At 39.1% G+C, this 20963-nt stretch overlaps 1 protein-coding gene across 16 annotated transcripts in view; it reads left to right on the top strand.

The window, feature by feature from the left end:
* Window positions 1–20963, top strand: part of SYNE1 (spectrin repeat containing nuclear envelope protein 1) — a 495794-nt gene that overhangs the window by 205991 nt on the left and 268840 nt on the right. For all 16 annotated transcript variants that reach the window (XM_055536003.1, XM_055535999.1, XM_055535996.1 and 13 more), the window contains 11 exons: window positions 978–1606; window positions 4687–4866; window positions 6880–7030; window positions 7345–7503; window positions 8820–9002; window positions 13237–13338; window positions 15626–15829; window positions 16670–16877; window positions 17692–17804; window positions 19296–19501; window positions 20493–20648. In XM_055536003.1, coding sequence (XP_055391978.1) covers window positions 978–1606; window positions 4687–4866; window positions 6880–7030; window positions 7345–7503; window positions 8820–9002; window positions 13237–13338; window positions 15626–15829; window positions 16670–16877; window positions 17692–17804; window positions 19296–19501; window positions 20493–20648 — 2291 coding nt within the window. The remainder of the gene's footprint in view (window positions 1–977; window positions 1607–4686; window positions 4867–6879; window positions 7031–7344; window positions 7504–8819; window positions 9003–13236; window positions 13339–15625; window positions 15830–16669; window positions 16878–17691; window positions 17805–19295; window positions 19502–20492; window positions 20649–20963) is intronic.

Raw genomic sequence — 20963 nt, 5'->3', positions numbered from 1 at the left:
CGGCAGCCCACCAGGCTACCCCGTCCCTGGGAATATCCAGGCAAGAACACTGGAGTGGGTTGCCATTTCCTTCTCCAATGCATGAAAGTGAAAAGGAAAGCGAAGTCGCTCAGTCGTGTCCTACTCTTAGCGACCCCATGGACTGCAGCCCACCAGGCTCTTCTGTCCATGGAATTTTCCAGGCAAGAATACTGGAGTGGGATACCATTGCCTTCTCCACTTGCCAATGCAGGAGACCTAAAAGGCATGGGTTCAATCCCTGAGTCAGGAAGACCCCATGGAGGAGGGCATGGCACCCACTCCAGTATTCTTGTCTGAAGAATCCCATGGACAGAGAAATCTGGCAGGCTACAGTCCATGGGGTCTCAAAGAGTCAGATACAGCTAAAGTGACTTAGCATGCGGCGTGCACATATAGTTAAAAAAAAATTGAAAATTTGGATGATTTTAAAAGCATATATGTATGATGTATTTATATGCACACACATATATATTTGTTGTTGTTTAGTCGCTAAGTCATGAAGGACTCTTTTGTGACCCCATGGACTGTAGCCCACCAGGCTCCTCTGTTCATGGTATTTCCCAGGCAAGAATACTGGAGAGGGTTGACATTTCCTTCTCCAGGGGATCTTCCCTACTCTGGGATTGAACCCATGACTCCTGCATTGACAGGCAGATTCTTTACCACTGAACTACCTGGGAAATCCATATATAATTCCTTCTAACTATTTCTATCCATGGAGTAATTATTTTCTGTGGAATGAATTATTTCCAAATGAGAGTTGTGTTTTATGTGAAATATATAGATAAACAAAACAGGAGAAATTTTAATAATGTTTCTACAAGATTCACCGTAGTTGACCTTTTAAGTACTGTGCCATCCGTTGCATTTAAATGTATCTTGACATCACAAATTTGTATCTGTATGAGTCAAGCACACTGCATCTGGGAAATTACTAACTCTCTCTGCTCTTTCAGGACCACTCGGCGGAAGTAGAGAGCAAAAAGGGAGAACTGCAGAGTCTGCAGGGTCACCTGGCAAAGCTGGGTGCCCTGGGCCGCGCTGAGGACCTTCATCTTCTCCAGGGCAAGGCGGAGGACTGCTTGCAGCTGTTTGAGGAGGCCAGCCAGGTCGTGGAGAGGCGGCAGCATGCCCTGTCCCAGCTGGCCAAGTTCCTACAGAGCCACGCCTCTCTGTCAGAGAGTCTCCACCAACTGAGACAAACAGTGGAAGCAACCCACAGTATGAATAAGAAACAGTCTGACTTATTAGAAAGGGACCTAAACGATGCTATTCGAAATGTGAAAACACTAGAATCTGCTGCCATCAGTCTCGACAGCCTTCTTACCAAAGCCCAGTACCATCTCAAAAGTGGAGGTTCTGAGCAGAGAACATCCTGCAGAGCCACCTCAGATCACCTCAGCATGGAATTAGAGAGGATCCAGAACCTTCTGGGAACCAAGCAGAGTGAGGCGGATGCCCTGGCAGTATTGAAGAAGGCCTTCCGAGATCAGAAAGAGGAGCTGCTGAAAAGCATCGAGGACATTGAAGAAAGGACTGACAAAGAGAGGCTGAAAGATCTAACCCGACAAGCACTTCAACAGAGGTGAATGGCAACTGCCTGGAAGACGGTTGCCAAGAGTTAATTCCTTTGCTTTTCATTTGTTCTGGACTCGTTTTTAAAATATTTTGAGGGGACTTCCCTGGTGGTCCAGTGGTTAAGACTCCACACTTCCACTGTAGGGGGCACAGATTTGATCCCTGGTCAAGGAACTAAGATTCCCACATGCCACAGGGCTTGCATATATGTGCATTAGTGAATGAAAGTCACTCAGTCATGTCTGACTCTTTGCAACCCATGGACTGTAGCCTGACAGGCTTCTCTGTCCATGGAATTCTCCAGGCAAGAATACTGGAGTGGGTAGCGGTTCCCTTCTCCAGAGGATCTTCCCAACCCAGGGATTGAACCCAGGTCTCTTGATTCACATGCAGATTCTTTACTGGCTTAGCCACCATAGGGTAAAATTAATGACTATTTTAGCACTTAAGAAGTACTAAAATGTCTTTGTTTTCCTTAAGGACTTTCCTAAGAGCTATATATAAGCCATTTTGAGATCTTATTTACAATAGAGTATATTGATCATATTATCTATTTTTAAGCAGTTTTTAGCTGATAGAAGAAGGGACCTATCTTCTTTAGCAAGAATGACAAGCTGAGGAGAAAGGAAGTGAAATGGATTTGTATTTCTGGTGGTAAAATATGAGGGAATTTTTCCCAGTGGCTTCTAGCCTATGAGAAAGTACTGGAGTGAATTCATTGGTTGACAGTGAGTGATAGGAAACTGTGGGTAGAAAATGCAGCGAGAAATGGAGAGGAAGCCTCTGGCACTTGGTAAGTGATACGCTGCCATTTGAGATTTATATTCGTTCACTTAAAGTGGAACCAATCAGCCTGGCAGAGTGGTTCTTCCCAACTACTTTTAACAGTTTGCTTAGAAGTGTGGAGAAGGCAGAGAAGAAGATTTAAGCAAAGCTGGTTGTTTTGTCAGGGAAGTTTAATAGAGAAGCTAAGAGGTCAAAGGTATTTTTTTATAGTAAATTTTCCAAGTAATATTTTACTGTAGGCTTCCTTGCATTCCTATTTTTCTTTTTTACTAGAAATTTTCCCCACTCGTCTCAGCATCACTTTCTCTTCCATTTTTTCAGGGGGCAAAGAAAGAGCAGGGATGAGTATACCAAGACATCCATAATTGATAAGGATTAGATTGACCCTGTCAAGATCATTGCCATTTGCTTCCTTTTAACCAGAATCAACGGAGAAGGCAATGGCACCCCACTCCAGTACTTTTGCCTAGAAAATCCCATGGACGGAGGAGCCTGGTAGGCTGCAGTCCATGGGGTCGCTAGAGTCGGACATGACTGAGCGACTTCACTTTCACTTTTCACTTTCATGCATTGGAGAAGGAAATGGCAACCCGCTCCAGTGTTCTTGCCTGGAGAATCCCAGGGACTGGGAAGCCTGGTGGGCTACCGTCTATGGGGTCGCACAGAGTCGGACACGACTGAAGCAACTTAGCAGCAGCAGCAGCAGCAGCAACCAGAATCAAACATTAAGCTAAAGGCGTTGGTTAGGTGATAATGACTACTGAGGTTGTATTCCTTATGGGCAATAAGCTATCTGACTAGTTTAACAACAAATTTACAAAAAGAAATAAGATTTGGAAAGGAAAAATGGCCTCCAGAGTAGGGATAGAAGGAAGAGCCGTGTGTGACAAAGGAGCAATGAGTTCACCCAGGAAATGTGCAATAGGATTGGTGCTGCATGGCCCTCCCTAGCCTGCTCAGGCCAAGCTGACCAGGAGATCCTAAAATTGCTCAAGTTGCCCTGGGTTGGTTTCAAGGGCCACTTCAGAACACACAACGCTAAACTCACCAAAGTTGTACAGAGGCTACGGAAAATGTTGCCTGGACTAGATTATTTTTTAAATACCAGTCATACCATGCCTAGGTATTACTGAGTGACCTTGAACAAATCGGCTCTCTTATGAAATGGAACTATTGATAATACCTGTTCCTAGACACTTTGTTCACCCCACTCCAGTACTCTTGCCTGGAAAATCCCATGGATGGAGGAGCCTGGTAGGCTGCAGTCCATGGGGTTGCTAAGAGTCGGACACGACTGAGCGACTTCTTTCACGTTTCACTTTCATGCATTGGAGAAGGAAATGGCAACCCACTCCAGTATTCTTGCCGGGAGAATCCCAGGGACGACGGAGCCTGATGGGCTGCCGTCTATGGGGTCACACAGAGTCGGACACGACTGAAGCAACTTAGCAGCAGCATCAGCAGCCACTTTGTTTGGGGAATTAAATGGGATAATGCACACAATCATCTCTATACCAAACTGCAAAAATTAAAAGAGTCAATGGCTGCCTCTCTATGGCCACTGTTAACAAATACTCAAATATTAAGGACCCAAAAAACCCTTTCTAGTGATAACCTTAAAAAAAATATAGGTAAAGTTTTAAAAACATACTTATTGTAGATCTCAGTGAAACTTATTTTTATTTTGAGTGAAATGACTGTGATTTTGAAATATTACTTTAATGTGAATCAAACCTCACAGCATGGAAGAATTTCTTACCGATGACCTTGTGATAAGTACTCAACTACTTTACCTCAAATGTTGGCCCTGGTCTTGAAATTCTTATATCATCAAAAGAAAATAGAAAAAGAATACAAACTTAATAGAAGTTTGAAGGTCAATGGTAAAAATGACTTCAAATGTTTTCTAAGTAACAGTCTGAATTATGCAAAATTAACTGTAAAAGCATCTTTGTTCATTGATATGCATAAATTGCTGTGTTAAAAGCTTTTCTAGCTATTGATATGCATGCTTTATTTATGGAAGTGAAAGTCACTCAGTTGTGTCCGACTCTTTGTAACTCCATGGACTTAGCCTGCGAGGTTCCTCTGTCCTTGGAATTCTCCAGACCAGAACGCTGGAGTGGGTAGCCTATCCCTTCTCCAGGGGATCTTCCCAACCCAGGCATCAAACCCAGGTCTCCCGCAATGCAAGCAGATTCTTTACTGTCTGAGCCACCAGGGAAGCCCTTATTTACAGAAAGGAAATAGTAGTTCAACACTTGTAGTAAACTAATAGTAAAATAACATTTTAATTTGCAGGTTGAGAGTCTTCAATCAGTTAGAAGATGAATTGAATTCTCACGAGCATGAATTATGTTGGTTGAAAGATAAAGCTAAGCAAATTGCTCAGAAAGATGTAGCCTTTGCACCTGAGGTTGACAAGGAGATAAACCGCTTAGAGGTCACCTGGGACGATACCAAAAAACTAATTCATGAAAAGTAAGTAAAAAACTTCTCAGCTTTTGTTTTTAATTTCCTATTTATTTTGTGACATTGGTCCATTGCCCATTGATTTGAGTTGGTCTGATCAAGAGTTTAATATCTTTTGCCATCTTAGGTATTTGCTGTCTCTTTAATAACATTAAAAATTTAGTCCTACAGAATTTTATTGAGGAATTTTTCTTGAGACAGCAATTACATGTGAAATTCAATACTTGGAAGTAAGAATTGTCAACGTTTACAGGGTACCAGTAGGAGAGTCTTAACCACTGATTTTCTTTTTTTGTTTTGTTATATTCGTTTATAATTGAGGTATTATTTACATACAGTAAATTCACCCTAAGTGTATACCCTTAAACTATAGGAGTTTAACAAACTCATATAGTTGTATAAATATCACAACTATCAAATGGTAAGAGTTACACCACCTGAAAAATGCCCTCATGTCTCATTGTAATCAATCCCTTCCTCACTTCCAACCCCTGGCAACTGTTGATCAGATTTCTGTCTCTGTAGTGTCTTCTTTCTTAGAATTACACATAAATGGATTCTTTCCAGTTTGAATGATTATAAATAAAGCATCTCTAAACACTCATGCTCACTTTTTGTGTGTACATCAGTTTTACTACACTTGGTTAAATACCTTCTTTTACTTAGCACAAGTACCTTGTGATGTGTATCCATAAAGTGCATTCTTTTTTTTAACAGCTGAATGATATTCCATTTACTAAGTGTTGATTTTTTTCACCAGTTGATAGATATTTGGGATCTTCCCAGTTTGAATTACTACAAAAGCATCTGTAAACATTTATTTTTTATGTGTACATAATTTTTTATTATACTGTAGACTATTCATGTAGACTTTAAAAAATGTAATCCTGCTGCACAAACTTTATTCTGTGTTATTAAATATTCTCTAAATTGTGATTTGGTAGAGGTTGCATGGTATTCAATTACAAGAATGTATCACAATTAATTCAGTTATTGGCCCATTTTTAACTTTGGGGTTATTTCTAATTTTTCTATTATAAATAATGGTATAAAGAATAGAATTGTACCCAAATCTTAGTGCACACCTTTTTCTTTGGAAAAATACCTAGATGAAGAATTGTTTGCTCAAAGACATTTTAGTCTTTTAAACAAAAACTATTTCCTATTTTAGCCATTCTCAGGGGACTCATAGTCAATGAACGTTTGCATAATTTAAATGGAAAAGAAAATCTCATGTGAACTTTAATTATTGAGCAGTATTTTTTCTTTGTTTTGTTTTTTGTCTTTTTTTGTCGCAGGGAGGCAGGTGGGTTTTCTTCCCTACAACATATACCTATGAAGTAATTAAATCATAGAAAAAAATTTTTTTAATTAGCAAATTTTTTTTCACTTTTTGGAATTATTTTATTGATGTCTGAGTTCCTTACTAGACTATAAGTTTTTTTCAAACCTAAATATTTTTATTTCGTACTGGGGCATAGCAGATTAACAATGTGATAGTTTCAGGTGAACAGTGTAAGGACTCAGCCGTACATACACATGTATCCATTCTCCCCCAACCCCCTTCCCATCCAGGCTGCCACATGACATCGAGTAGAGTTCCATGTGCTATAGTAGAGTTCCTTGCTGGTTATCGATTTTGAATATAGCAGTGTGTACATGACCTTCCCAAACACCCTAACTATCCCTTTCCCCAGCAACCTTAAATTCGTTTTCTTTGAATTTCTTTCTGTTTTGTAAGTAAGTTCATTTGAAGAAAATTTTTTTAAATTTAGCTGACTTTGTTTTAATGGCCGTGGCTAATGGCTGTGTGGATTCTTCATTCGTGGAGGACATTTTGGACACTAGAGTTGTCAGACTGACCAGAATGCTTTTGGCCTCGGTTCAGGAAAAATATGGTTTTCCCTTCATTCCAGCACTCATCAGAATACAGCAATGCAGTTATGTATCAGGTCAATCATAGGGAACTCTTCTCGATACTGATATATGACAATAAATGATGTGTTTTCTTAATTATTACAGCCAGGGTCAATGCTGTGGACTTATTGATTTAATGAGAGAGTATCAGAATTTGAAGTCAGCCATAACAAAAGTCCTAGAAAATGCCAGCAATGTGATTGCAACCAGAACTACTGTAAAAGATCAAGAAGACCTTAAGTGGGCTTTATCAAAGGTAATAATTCATAATATATTTATTTTTTAGAATTTTTAGTAGGTTTGTTTTTTACTCATAATGCATTCTCTTTTCGACTCTTGAAAGTATATTTAGAGATAGCTAATTCATGCTGACAAGCTCAACCTTTATTTTTTATGAGTACTTATATCCTAGGATCCTAGCAATTCGAGAAAATTATATATTTTTTTCATTATTATCACTGGTTTATGCATAAGGTCAACCACAAATTTAATTTCTTAAAGGCAAATGATTCTAAATTCTTGACTTATTACTGGCTGTTTTATTAACTAAGGAAACATTTATGTCCACAGCATGAAGCTGCCAAGAATGAAATGTGTAATAAACAGAAAGATTTGGATAACTTTACCAGTAAAGGAAAACAGTTGCTGTCTGAGCTGAAAAAAATTCACAGTGGTGATTTCATTGTGGTGAAAACAGACATGGAAAGCACAGTGGACAAATGGCTAGATGTAAGCTCATCCCCTCGATTCTATGAATAGTTTGCGTGTGTGGTCATTTCAGTCGTGTCCAACTCTGTGACCCTGTGCATTGTAGCCCGCCAGGCTCCTCCGTCCATGGGATTCGCCAGGCAAGAATACTGGAGTGGGTTGCCATGCCTTCCTCCAGAGGATCTTCCCAACCCAGGCATTGGAGCCGGGGTTCCTGCATTTACTGCTGAGCCACCCGGGGAAGATGAATAATTTAAATATTTACATTTTTCAATCACATTTTTTGGGCAAAGGATTATTTAGAAATGTGACTTTCATTGTTAACTTTTAATACTAAATTCAAAATCATGCTGTAAAGGAAAATAGTTTACATAGAATTTATACATAGTTAAAAATTTATTTGTTTTGTTAAAACTTATTGGCAGATTTTCTAGAATTTCACATGATAGCTTCAATCATAACATATTCATAACTTTGTTTTTCTTTTACACATTCTGGGATCATGGATAAAATAGAAGAATAATTTATAAACATCTTTCAGGATATTAAACCATAATAAAATAAAGTAATAAGACTGTAATTGTGCATTGAAAAACACTGGAATTTACGATCTTGGCTTTTAGTTCTTGCTGTCATTTGTTAGCTGTGTGCCTGTGTTATACAAGAAGATGCTTGATTTCTCTGGAGCTCTACATCTCAATCTATACATGTTTTATGTTGTTTTCCAGCACATAAATCCTGTGATTCTGTTACCCCTGCCCTGTTATTTTAGTATCTAGGTTCATAAGTTTAAGCTACAGTGGATTCCCTCACTTAAGCTAAATTACTGAAGTTAGATATTGATATTTGCATATTATAATGAGATAATTTAGGGATTTGGGAAAACTTTATCTGCCTACACTTTTAAAAAATGGCATTCTTAGGACTTCCCTGGTGGTCCCAGGGTTAAGACTCTGCACTTCCAATACAAGGGGCATGGGTTTTATCACTATAGAGAACTAAGATCCTGTATGTCGCATGGCATGGCCAAAAAATAAAAAATAAAATAAAATGGCATTCTTAGTATGACAAGAATTGATAAATTGTTAAACAGTAACACTTTAACCATGCAGAGTGGGTTTCTCTCTTATGTATTTACTTATTCTATAAATATATCCAAGTCTAATTATGCACATTTTTATATCTCAGCATTGCAAGTAACAACAACAACAAATTTTCGTAAACCTTTGTTTTTCTGTCAGAATAGGAATGAAGCACTGGCATATTTATTACTTCATTGGCCAGAGAGCATCTAAAAGCCTTGGATTTAATGATAAGGTCTTTCTTTTCTATCCCAGATATCAGAGAAGATTGAGGAGAACATGGACAGGTTGAGGGTAAGCCTGTCTATCTGGGATGATGTACTTACAAGTAAAGATGAGATTGATGGATGGTCAAACCATTCTGTTCCACAGCTGACCGAAAGCATCAGCAACCTGAATGACAGCCTTAGAGCAGAAGAATCCCTGAAAGAATTTGAGGTAAAATGATTACAACCTTCCTATGTGAGCTCATGGTACATCATTGACCAGAATATGAAAAAAACTGTCTTTTGTAATTGCTTTCAGGACACCTACTATACTCAATATTTTGTAATAACCTATATGAGAAAGTAATCTTAAAAATAGATACATATGTATGTACAACTGAATCACTTTGCTGTACACTTGAAAGTAACTGCTAACTGCTAAGTCGCTTCAGTCGTGTCCGACTCTGTGCAACCCCATAGACGGCAGCCCACCAGGCTCCCCCATCCCTGGGATTCTCTAGGCAAGAACACTGGAGTGGGTTGCCATTTCCTTCTCCAATGCATGAAAGTGAAAAGGGAAAGTGAAGTTGCTCGGTCGTGTCTGACTCTTGGCGACCCCATGGACTGCAGCCCACCAGGCTCCTCCGTCCATGGGATTTTCCAGGCAAGAGTGCTGGAGTGGGGTGCCATTGCCTTCTCCTCTTGAAAGTAACATGACATTGTAAATCAGCGGTACTGCAATTTTTTAAAAAAGAAAACAGACCACTGGGGAGAAAAATAAAGTTAATTCTTCCTCTTAAGACAGATATGAGTGTAATAAAACTGTTAATTATCATTTGCTGTTTACTTGAATGTTGAATAGACTACTGATACGAGAGGTGTTTTCTTTTGTATGTCTTTACCATTTCTTAATTGGGGCTCTTTTACTTAAAGTATTAATAGACTAGTAAAGATTCATCAAATCTATATTTTGTCCCATTCTTCTGAGATTATGGCACCTTCCTATCAGAGAATCAGATGGAAAGTGTTTGTAACCTAATAATATTTATTATGTATTCTTTCTTCATTCAAACAAAATGTTAACTGAACAGTCACCACGCCCCGATCACTTACATTAGGTGCTAGATTCTTCCACTGGCTTTTCAGAAATAGAAGAAAAGTGGAGACTGGAGTGTCACAGGCTTCCACGGAAAGTAGGCTTCTAAAGTTCTGGTCATCAATTTAATAACTCATTTTATTCCCATTTCCTGCATTCATGTATTCATCCCTTCATCAGATTCCCCATGAGCGCCTAAAATATGACAGGCACTGTTTTAGACATTGAGAATTTACTACTAAAACAAAGTTACTACCCTCATGGTATTCACGGTATTTGCATTACGACATATATCTTATGTAAACTGTCCAGAAGTAACTGGGCCGTGATGAAAAATGAAGCAAGGTAAGAGGAAATAGAGTAATCAGAAGTAACCTGCCTCACAAAGCATGGGACTGACTGCACCCTTGGTGAGAGAAGAGACAGTTCACATGCTGTCCTCAGGACTCCAGCCCAGGGCCTGGCACATGGTTGGACCTTGACAGACACATGAAAAGTGACTGCAGTCTGAATGAAATGTAGTTGAATCATCTGTATGTCCTAAGTTATCACCTGTCTTTGACCCCAAGAACATTTTATAGATTATCCCTATTTCTAAACCCAAACAAATAGAAGAAATTATTCAGACTAAAAGTACAGTCAGGAGAGGGATCGCACAACCTGTTTAAGTGTTATCTTTGATGTTAAATTAACGTAACAGCTCAGACAGTGGTGTGTGCTAGAGTACAGCTTGCACCAGCTCACAAAAGTCAATTGTTACATTTTCAGGAATTTTGCAAGCCAGGGCTAAACACAATCATTATTTAAAATTAAGTTGTAGGGACTTCTCTGCTGGTCCAGTAGTTAAGGTTCTGCCTTGCAATGCAGGAGACATGGGTTTGATCCCTAATCGGAGAACTATTATAAGATCCCAAATGCTGCGGAGCAGCTAAGCCCAAGAGCCACAACTGCTGAGCCTGAGTGTTCTGGAGCCCATATGCTGCCATTAGTGAGCCTTCAGGCCACAACTAGAGAGTCCATGCACCGCAAGGAAAGATTCTACACGACACAACAAAGATCCCATGTGCAGCAATTAAGACGCCCGTGCTGCCAAATAACTAAATATAAAAAAATTAAATTGTAAATAGCTATATCAACCTCACATACGCAGATGACACCACCTTTATGGCAGAAAGTGAAGAACTAAAGAGCTTCTTCATGAACGTGAAAGAGGAGAGTGAAAAAGTTGGCTTAAAACTCAGCATTCAGAAAACAAAGATCATAGCATCCGGTCCCATCACTTCATGGCAAATAGATGGGGAAACAAGGGAAACAGTGAGAGACTTTCTTTCTTGGGCTCTAAATTCCCTGCAGATGGTGACTGCAGCCATGAAATTAACAGACACTTGCTCCTTGGAAGAAAAGTTATGACCAACCTAGACAGCATATTAAAAAGCAGAGACATTACTTTGCCAACAAGGGTCCAGGTAGTCAAAGCTATGGTTTTTCCAGTAGTCATGTATGGACTGTAAAGAAAGCTGAGCACTGAAGAATTGATGCTTTTGAACTGTGGTGTTGGAGAAGACTCTTGAGAGTCCCTTGGACTATGAGGAGATCCAACCAGTCCATCCTAAAGGAAATCAGTCCTGAATGTTCATTGGAAGGACTGATGCTGAAGCTGAAACTCCTATACTTTGGCCACCTGATGCAAAGAACTGACTCATTGCAAAAGACCCTGATGCTGGGAAAGATTGAGGGCAGGAGGAGAAGGGGACGACAGAAGATGAGATGCTTGGATGGCATCACCAACACGATGGACATGAGTTTAAGTAGGCTCCAGCAGTTGGTGATGGACAGGGAAGCCTGGCATGCTGCAGTCCATGGGGTCACAAAGAGTTAGACACAACTGAGCAACTGAACTGAACTGATATTAGTAAAGACACTGTATTAAAAATTAAAGCAATAAATTCTCAAAACTTATCACTTCCTCATTACTTTTCAGCAATTATCTCGGTTCTGAAGTAACTGACATTCATTGTATGATGAAAATACTGTAGAATATGTGCAACTACATGGTACTTCCAGCTCCTTGTGCTATGGCATCATGTTGTAGCTCAAAATGGTGGTAAATGCTATAAGTCAGGGCCAGTTGTTCAACGAGTCTGGAGGACGCTCCTGCTGCTCACCTCTGGGATACAGGGAGCCAGTGGGCATCAGCCACATTCACAGTGTCAGATCTGGTCACTCACAGAGATCAGTTTTTTATGTTACTCTCTGTGGTGCACCAGTTAATAAGATTAGTGAACTGGATTCAGCTCGGTGCCTAACAGTTTCATTGCTGCAGTGCAGGAAATGAAGGGGAGGTGTGTGTGTGTGGCCCCTTAATTGCCCAGGCTGCTCCTGGGGAAGGCCAGTGGGCCTGACAGGAAATTTCTTCCTGGGTGAGGAAACTGCTTTCTAGATTGAAGACATCAGGAGGTTTGTTAGTGTCTACAAAGAACCGCAACACCACATTTCAGTTGAAAGGGTCATTTTACTAAATGTTTCTTCAGGGGTCCATTGCCTGGAGAATTCCATGGAGAGTAGCGCCTGACAGGCTACGGTCCATGGGATCGCAAAGAGTCGGACACAACTGAGCAGATAATACTTTCACTTTCGTGGGTCCAGATAAATAATGAAGTTTCCAAGCATCTAATTTGTTCCATAATGATTCTCTGGTTATTCTTTCTTCTTCTTGTGTTAGTGTTGACGGGAGGAAAAAAAAGAAGGCAAAAGGCAAAATGTTAGATGTCAATTCATAATTAACCTGAATTCTGTTTTAACACCCTTGAAATTTCTAATTGAAGCATTTCTTCAATTACTGTAGACTGTATTACATATATTATACATATTATATTACATATATATTACATTATATATATGTAATACATACTATATTACATACAGTCTACAGTAGTGAAGAGGCACTCCTGAAATGCTTCTCTAAGACTTAAATGCTGCCATAGTAGCCAATGATATTAATGCTAATAAGTAAATGACAGTTAGTCTGCTGAGAATTCCCACTGACTCAAGACTTTCGGTTAGTGTTTAATTTTTTCCAGAAGTTTTTATTTTCCCCAATAAAAGAGGGTTGGAAGAAAGTTCCGCATACTCCCTCACATTCCCAGTGAAAGTTAATGATGATATTTTTCCACATTCACAAATAATAAGAATCCTCAGAAAATGGAGCAGAATTTTTTTTTTGTTTTGTTTTTTACCCTGGGTTAAAGTTGGGTCTTTTTGACAGAGTTAATGCTTGAAATTATGAAATGCCAAGTAAAACATGTCATTCTTTGTATGACATGTAATTAGTTGATAAGTTATGTTTTCCCCTTTGTCTTTTACCTGGCAGTCTGAAGTTAAAAAGAAAGCATTGAGATTAGAAGAACTTCATTCTAAAGTTAATGATCTTAAAGAATTAACTAAAAATCCAGAAACACCTCCAGACCTTCAGGTAAGCACTCCATCAAGTTTGTAATAACTCTATATACTATTAATATAAATTCTCAAAAAAGTGCATGTATATGTGTGTGTATATTCTTATTGTTATCACTGTCATAATTCCAAGCAGACACATAGACCTTATCAGACATGAGAGTTAAAATATAGCATCTTTAGAATTCCTGGTGCTAGTTCCAACCCAAATATTATAATAAGATTAGTTCTTTTTTTCCTTACTAAATTTTGGAAGTCATAGCATTCAGCTTTCCTCAAGAACCATTTTAAGTCTAGACAGAAACAGAAAACATGTTTATGAATATTGATATCCTAATTCATATTTTTCTAATCCTTCTTACTGAATAATTGCATTTGGAGGGATTACCATCACAATGTCTCCCTTCGTTCCTCAAGGCTCTTTAGATGGCATAAATCCACAGGTACTGGAGGCAGGCCAGGCAGACGGGGTTTGACCAGGAACCAGGGATGCTTCAGTGAGGGAGCTTGGGCACAGACAGCACCAGTTCTCAGGCCCAGGGCTTCTAACTCATTACTTTAAGCTATTTGTTGCTGCTTTCATTTTCTCTACATTTTCTCTCTTCCTATATTGCCTTTCTCCTTTTTCTACTGTTTCTTACTAACCGATCAATCTTGTTTGATCACCTATACTTTTGCTCTGGCCCAAGACTGTTTTATCTATCAGTTAGTTATATTAGTGGATGATATACTTGTACCAGAAGGTTAGATGCTTCACCTGAAGCAAGGATAGGCAAAAAGGGTGCTGATAATCAGTAAAATTAAATAGGAGAGCTTGTGCTTATCAAGGGCATAAATGGACAACAGTTGGATTTTGGCAGAGTGAAGATGGAGGCAGGGTTTTGAGAGAGAGCTACTGTTGTGCTCTGTTTTCTCTCTTTCACACACACATGCATACACACACACACACACACACATACACTCCTACCCATGCCCATGGAGGAGATGTGGAGGTCCCTGCACCTTACCTCAAAATGGAAAGGATTTCACTGATACTGTCTGGAGAGCATGACATGTGCCCTGTATGGTTGGCAGACACAGGAGACTAGTATCTAATCCCCCACAAAAAACCTTAAGGGCGGGAGACAGGCTGGCTGGCTGACTGCTGATGTATTTGCCAAGGATACATGATTGTTTTGAGTGGCCTACATCTCAGAGTCATCTGGGGTGAAATGCCAGTGTGTGACCTCTGGCCCGGAAGTGAATGATGAAAGAGAAGAGCTTCCGTGTGGGCATCTCAGGGTCCTGCAGAGAATTTCTGCAGGCTTAAGAGGCTTTCTGGGTGATGAACAGGCCTCAGCAGCAGGGAGTTAGAGATGCTAAGGCTGCATAAGGAGGAAGTACAGAACCTGAGAGGAATGTGTTGCCTGTCTCTGGGGAACTTCAGCAGGAGGGGGCAGCAGTGAGGGGCACCTCAGAAAGCCCCATATGAGGCCTGTGACAGGAGTGAATGTGAACTCACCCAGCCCAGAAAGCAGAGAGGCCAGCCACCGGCGGTGGTCACCACTGTCCTGCCTGTCCCAGCCTGCAGGTGTCAAAGGCTGTCGAAAGTGGGGGAGTAGGGAAGAAAGACGGAAAAGGCACTTGGCCCCTTTTTCCGCTGGAGGCTTCATGTTTGCAGCAGGTCTGAGCAGAGGATAAGAAAAAAAATCTCTAAGTTTACCTTCAAAGTTTTGATTATTAAATCAGCCTGGATGTTCTCAGTGTGGAGTTGAAACTGCTTTGCAGTTGACCAGGATTATAAATCCTTTTATTGTTATGTGTGGGAAAGTCCAGGGCTTCCCAAAATCAGTCATCCAGGGAGGAGAGAAGAATTAACTTCAGTGAATATTTTAAATGGGAGACAAAAATGACATTGTTTCATGATAGAATCCCAAAGTGGTGTTTGTTCAAAGTAGTAGCTACCTCACGGTGAAAAATATGTGTTTCCCTGGGAGAATGAAGAGCAGGTTTTTGGTCACCAACTTGGTAACTCTGTGTAGGTCTAGTTCTGTTTTGAAATGAGATCTTGTGGATTTCCTGGAATCTCAGTCAAAACTTCCACTTTAAAAACCCAGTATTAACTATAATCCTCACTCTTTCCATTTCCCCGTTACTCAAGATATTTGGCAACTTGAAACCACTGATTTTCCTCTTAAAAAAGTTGAATTAGCATCCTTGGTGAGGCTTCTGTGATTTTTACTGTTAAGCTGCGCATGAACGGAATCCCTACTGAACAAGGGCTCTGGTCTTTACAGATTTGAATGAAATCTCACTTTATGTTTTAGTTTATAGAAGCTGACTTAAGGCAGAAACTGGAGCATGCCAAAGAAATTGCTGAAGAAGCAAAAGGAACCTTGAAAGAATTCACTGCTCAGAGTGCACAAGTGGAGAAGTTTATTAATGACACGGCAACCTGGCTGACAAAATTAGAAGAATCGTTGATGAACTGTGCCCAAACGGAGACTTGTGAAGGGCTGAAAAAAGTGAAGGTAAGTCATAAACTATCACTAAGTCTTTACCTTTCAATAGTAATATTAATTCTCCTGCTTTTCAGTGACTATAATATAAATGTAACCTCTGTTATGTTACCCATATTAGCACCAAACCAACTATAGGAGACAGCAAAGTAACAGATGGAGAATTGAATGCAGGTGGTAAGAAACTAAACACGAATATTCTAAAAATGGAAAGCATGCATTGCTATAGGGCCTGCTCAAAGATTGTACTTGTTAATATATAATACATATTTTTTAGTAAAAAGGTGGGAGCCTATAGAAGAACTGTTTGAATCTCTACAAATTTTCAAACTTGAATACCTAATAGTTTTTCATCACTTAATTATTTTTATTGGTCAGCATGACTGCTTTCGTACTGAAAAGGATCTATGTTTTAAAAATGGTTGAGAAAATGATATATGTAGTTTGTGCTCTTTTAGCATATTTTCTTACTATTCTTGAGACTAAGGACATATACTTCTAAAATTTGCTACTGGTGCTTTTGGTATGGCCTGTGATCCTAAAACAAAGGCCAAGTAACCCAGGGGAAAATGTGAATGCAGGAAGCTGACTTGATTAATAGTTTCTAATCAACTAACTAAACCCAAGATTCTGGGCTGGAATCCACAGATCTTTTCCATTTGTTTTAAATCCTAGACTATAACCCAATTCCTACCTATCTCTCAACAGCTGTTTACAGGTGTAGACAAAATTGTATACATTATTGAGTGGATTTCAACAACGTCACTTTCCAAAAAACATTCCAGAGTGTGGTAGATGAGATATTTCTCTTGAATGTAAAGACTATCCTTCATGGCACACTTTTATTCTTAGGACATACAAAAAGAACTTCAGAGTCAGCAAAGCAACATCAGTACGACCCAGGAAAATCTCAATAGCTTGTGCCGCAAGTACCACTCAGTGGAGCTGGGGAGCCTGGGCAGTGCGATGACCGGGCTGATAAAGAGACACGAGGCTGTGAGCCAGTCCTGCTCCAAGACACAGGCCAGCCTTCAGGATTCTCTGGAAAAACACTTCAATGGTGAGTTCCGACAGGCCCTAGCATGAGTAGTTTGTTTACAAGACATAGTCCAAACCAAATGCTGCCTAGAAACGGCCAGAAAACTTTCCACAAGAGTAGCATTTTAAATTTGTGTCTGCGTTGTGATTTGAGCAATAAAATTATTGTGGTTGGGCTCTCACTGTTGGCAGGATTCTTCTTCTTTCTCCCTAAGAAAATAGGAGGCTGCCATCTTGATAAATCTGAACTTCATGTGGATTTTCTAAGTAGAGCTCCTTTGTGTGGAAAATGACTCCCACTGCTCTGAGGAAATGGCACAGTAAGCTTGGATATTAGGAGAGCCTATAAAACAGCAGGCGTGTAATTCAGGGAACTGTTGGTCATTTGTGTCCCTGATTGGCCTCCAGCACTGCTGTGCCTCTGCTTTGGTGTCAATGTGTGACGCTCTAAGTCAGCATGGCGGGCAGGGGAGATGGTTCCTCCCTTTGCCATAGAAATGGCTTTAACACCTCAAGAGCATTGCTTACTCTTACATAGTCAAGCAATTATCTTTCTTCACCAAGAGAAAAAAAAAAAAATGGGAAATCAAATATGTCAGGAATACAAATTTCTTTTCAGTCTTACATCTGAGATAATTTCTCAGTTCTACCATGAGACGTCACACTTGTAGGTCATACTGTATTATATTCTATACTATTATTAATATTGTTTTCTTTCTGGAATATGTTGTAAGGCAGGATGTAATGGGCTGATCACCAGAATTAATTCATTGTGGTCATCCTGGAAGCTCTTTCAATGTTTTCTATGTGTTCCTTATTTTTGTTACTTTCCATAGAGTCTATGCAGGAATTCCAAGAATGGTTTTCTGGAATAAAGGCAGCAGCAAAGGAATCATCAGATAGAACTGGGGACAGCAAGGTTCTGGAGGCAAAGCTCCGTGATCTTCAGGTATGCAAGCTGGCGCTACTTTTTCCTAAATTGCCTTCAAGTGCCTTCAGGTCAGACCTAAACCATCTATTTCCCCAAACCTTCTTTTCTTCTCACTTTTCTTCTTCCCTAACAGAATTAGATTTCTTGGGTCAAAAAGAGATAGGAAGTATGAAAAGTAAGTTGATAAAAATGTTAGAATTTCATTCATGTTGATGTAAGGCAGAAATCAAACCAATATTGTAAAGCAGTTACCCCTTGAAAACATATAAAATATTGAAATATATTAAAAATATATAAATTTTTTAAAAAGTTAAAATTTCAGAATTTCTAGATCCCATTCTTCTCTTTTTTAGTCTATTACTCATTCTTTGGCAATCATTCAGAACTAAACCTAATTTTAGTTTTTATGGCAGTAAAAGCATAAATAATTGTATCTATTTTATATCATTGTCATGAAGAAGTTTTAAACAGAAGACATGGCTTGTGTTTTTTTTTAATAACCTAGCATCTGAATTTGGAGCTAGGATATATTCAAATAAAAGCAATAGATATTGTAGGTTTTAAAGGTGTGACAGACAATTAAAAATGTATAAATTTTGGTAAGGGAGTGCAGCAACATTAAGAATGATTGTCAGGAGCCTAAGTTCAAATTAAGTTTTGGCCAAGTTTTTCAAATGGTTAATCTGAGCAAAGCACTGTGTTAAGTATTATAAAAATATTTTTTTTAAAATTAATGGGGGAAAACATTAATGAGAAATATAAGGATTTTGTGGCTTAATGGGTGATGTGATAGCAATTATGTAGATAACTCATTAGCAGCCAGGGAGAAAGATGATTATAATACAGGAAGCTGGTTTTGCTGGAGGCATGGTGAATTCAGATGTGGAGCTGGGCTCCATAAAGCTTGAAATGCAGAGGATCTCCATGAAGCAAAGTCTGAGTGACAGTCACAAATACCTCTGTGAAGCTCAGAGTGGAGGCAAGACCAGCATAGTGGTTCTGGACTTCTTTTGCTCAGTTGAAGCCATGCCCATGTATATGATCTTCCAAGGAAGAGGTGCATACCAAGAAAAGCAGGGATCTGAGCACAGGATTTTGTGTGCAGTGTGAGTCAGACAAGGAGGCAGGGTGGAGGCAATTAACCAATTGAAAGATGTCACATTAACCATTTGAAGAAGTGGAGGCTGGACCAGGTTGAGATGGTGAGAATGGAGAGGGACTGAGTGAGAACAGACCTTGATGAGAGCATCCTTCTTTCCAGCTCCATGTTGCTTGCAGTTGGTCCTCAGTGGTTCCAGTGACTGGCTGGCACCATCCTCCATTCTCAGTCTTGACTGTATCCAGTTATATACATCATTCTCACTGAAGCTTATTAAAAGCCTTCTTCCTTTGGGCTGTTTTTCTTCTCTTGCTTTACTTTCTCAGATCAGAGTTGTAATTAATCCTCCTATTCAGTAGGATCTTTGAATAATAGCAAATGCTTTGTATTACCTTTATTTCCTGAAACAGAACATTCTGGACTCGGTCAGTGATGGACAGAGCAAGCTTGATGCGGTGACCCGAGAAGGACAAACTTTGTATGCACATTTATCTAAACAAATTGTCAGTAGCATTCAGGAACAAGTTACAAAAGCTAATGAAGAGTTTCAAGCATTTCTGAAACAGTGCCTTAAAGACAGACAGGCGCTACAAGACTGTGCTTTGGAACTTGGGAGGTAAGTTTTTTCAACAGGTATAGATTTCATCATGCACGGACTATTTCTTCAGTGATTTAAAGTAAAGAGGCATTGGGAATAAACAAAAAATATTTTAAATTGTGAGTTTAAATTATAATGTTTTGACTTTAAGTACATGTTCATACTAGGACAATAACTGATTGCTCAAACTCTGATGGTATCATTTGGCTTTATTTTCTATACAGAAAAAGAAAGGAATTATATTCACTAATGATTATGAATGACATAAATGTATGTACTTTTTGTCTGTTTGGCTAACTCTAGATATTAGAATTTTGACACCCGAATTTTTGATTATCCAAGTCCTTTCCTCACTGTGTCTACTTCAGTGAGGTTGGAATTATGGCAGAAAACACTTATTATATTTCTCTGAATCAAGATTCCAATCAGGAAGCTATATCAACAGGGCTGGGTATAAAATTAGAAAAAATATTCTGTTGCTAAGGAAAGATGTCAGTATAATCAAAATGCCTTTTTTTGGTTGGAGGTATTTGCCTGACTTTTGTCAAGGTTTCTTAGAGCATTTACAGTGTCTTTTTAAAACTTAAGAACCCTAGAGTCTTGTGCCATATTTAAATCCCCATAAGATACAAAGACCCAGAGATGACTTTCCTTCCTGTTCCAAGGGCTTCCACGGCCCCATTTTTCCACTGGCCCCAATTTAGGGTCTTTGTAGTAAGATGTAAAGTTAAGTGCACACAGGCATGGAAATGTAATCTTAATTACCAGCTATAATTATCAAGATAGAGTGCTTCTTTTTCTGCTTGGATCTCAAGAAAAATGTCCAGAATTTGTCATTTTGTTACTGAAATAAGTGATTATTTGAATGGGATTATTGTCAAATTTTCTACTCTACTTGAAAATCCATGAGATCTTAATGGCCATAGACATTGTTGACCTCAATATTATAATTTATTTATTATAATGAACATATAAGAATTTCTCTAACGTGTTTTGTTCTTTTCTTTAGCTTTGAAGATCAGCACAGAAAACTGAACTTATGGATCCATGAAATGGAAGAAAGATTAAGTACAGAAAACTTAGGAGAGAGCAAGCAACACATTCCTGAGAAGAAAAACGAAGTCCATAAAATTGAAATGTTTCTGGGAGAACTGTTGGCTGCAAGGTAGGATGTGGAAGTGGAATAGATGCTTTTCTTACTAGCAAATGTTTGCTTGTCTGGTTGGTTGGTTGGTTGGTTATTCGGGTTGTTTGTTGGCTGGTTAGATGGTTAGTTGGGGTGGTGATGTTTCTATACCTAGCACACAAATGATTGTATAGTGTTTCCATGGCAGTGTGGTGATCTGGAGAGAGTATTGGATTGGAGGTAAAGAGCTGATCTCCATTGCAGTTATATCTCCCTTTGTTCAACAAATTGGACAGGCCACTCATTTCCTGTATTTCTTGATATTAGCTTTTAAACATTGAGAATAATAATAAA

Source organism: Bubalus kerabau, chromosome 9, assembly GCF_029407905.1.
Source record: "Bubalus kerabau isolate K-KA32 ecotype Philippines breed swamp buffalo chromosome 9, PCC_UOA_SB_1v2, whole genome shotgun sequence".
NCBI lineage: Eukaryota > Metazoa > Chordata > Mammalia > Artiodactyla > Bovidae > Bubalus > Bubalus kerabau.
The sequence above is the reverse complement of the archived record's forward strand: the minus strand, read 5'-3'. Positions and strand labels throughout refer to the sequence as shown.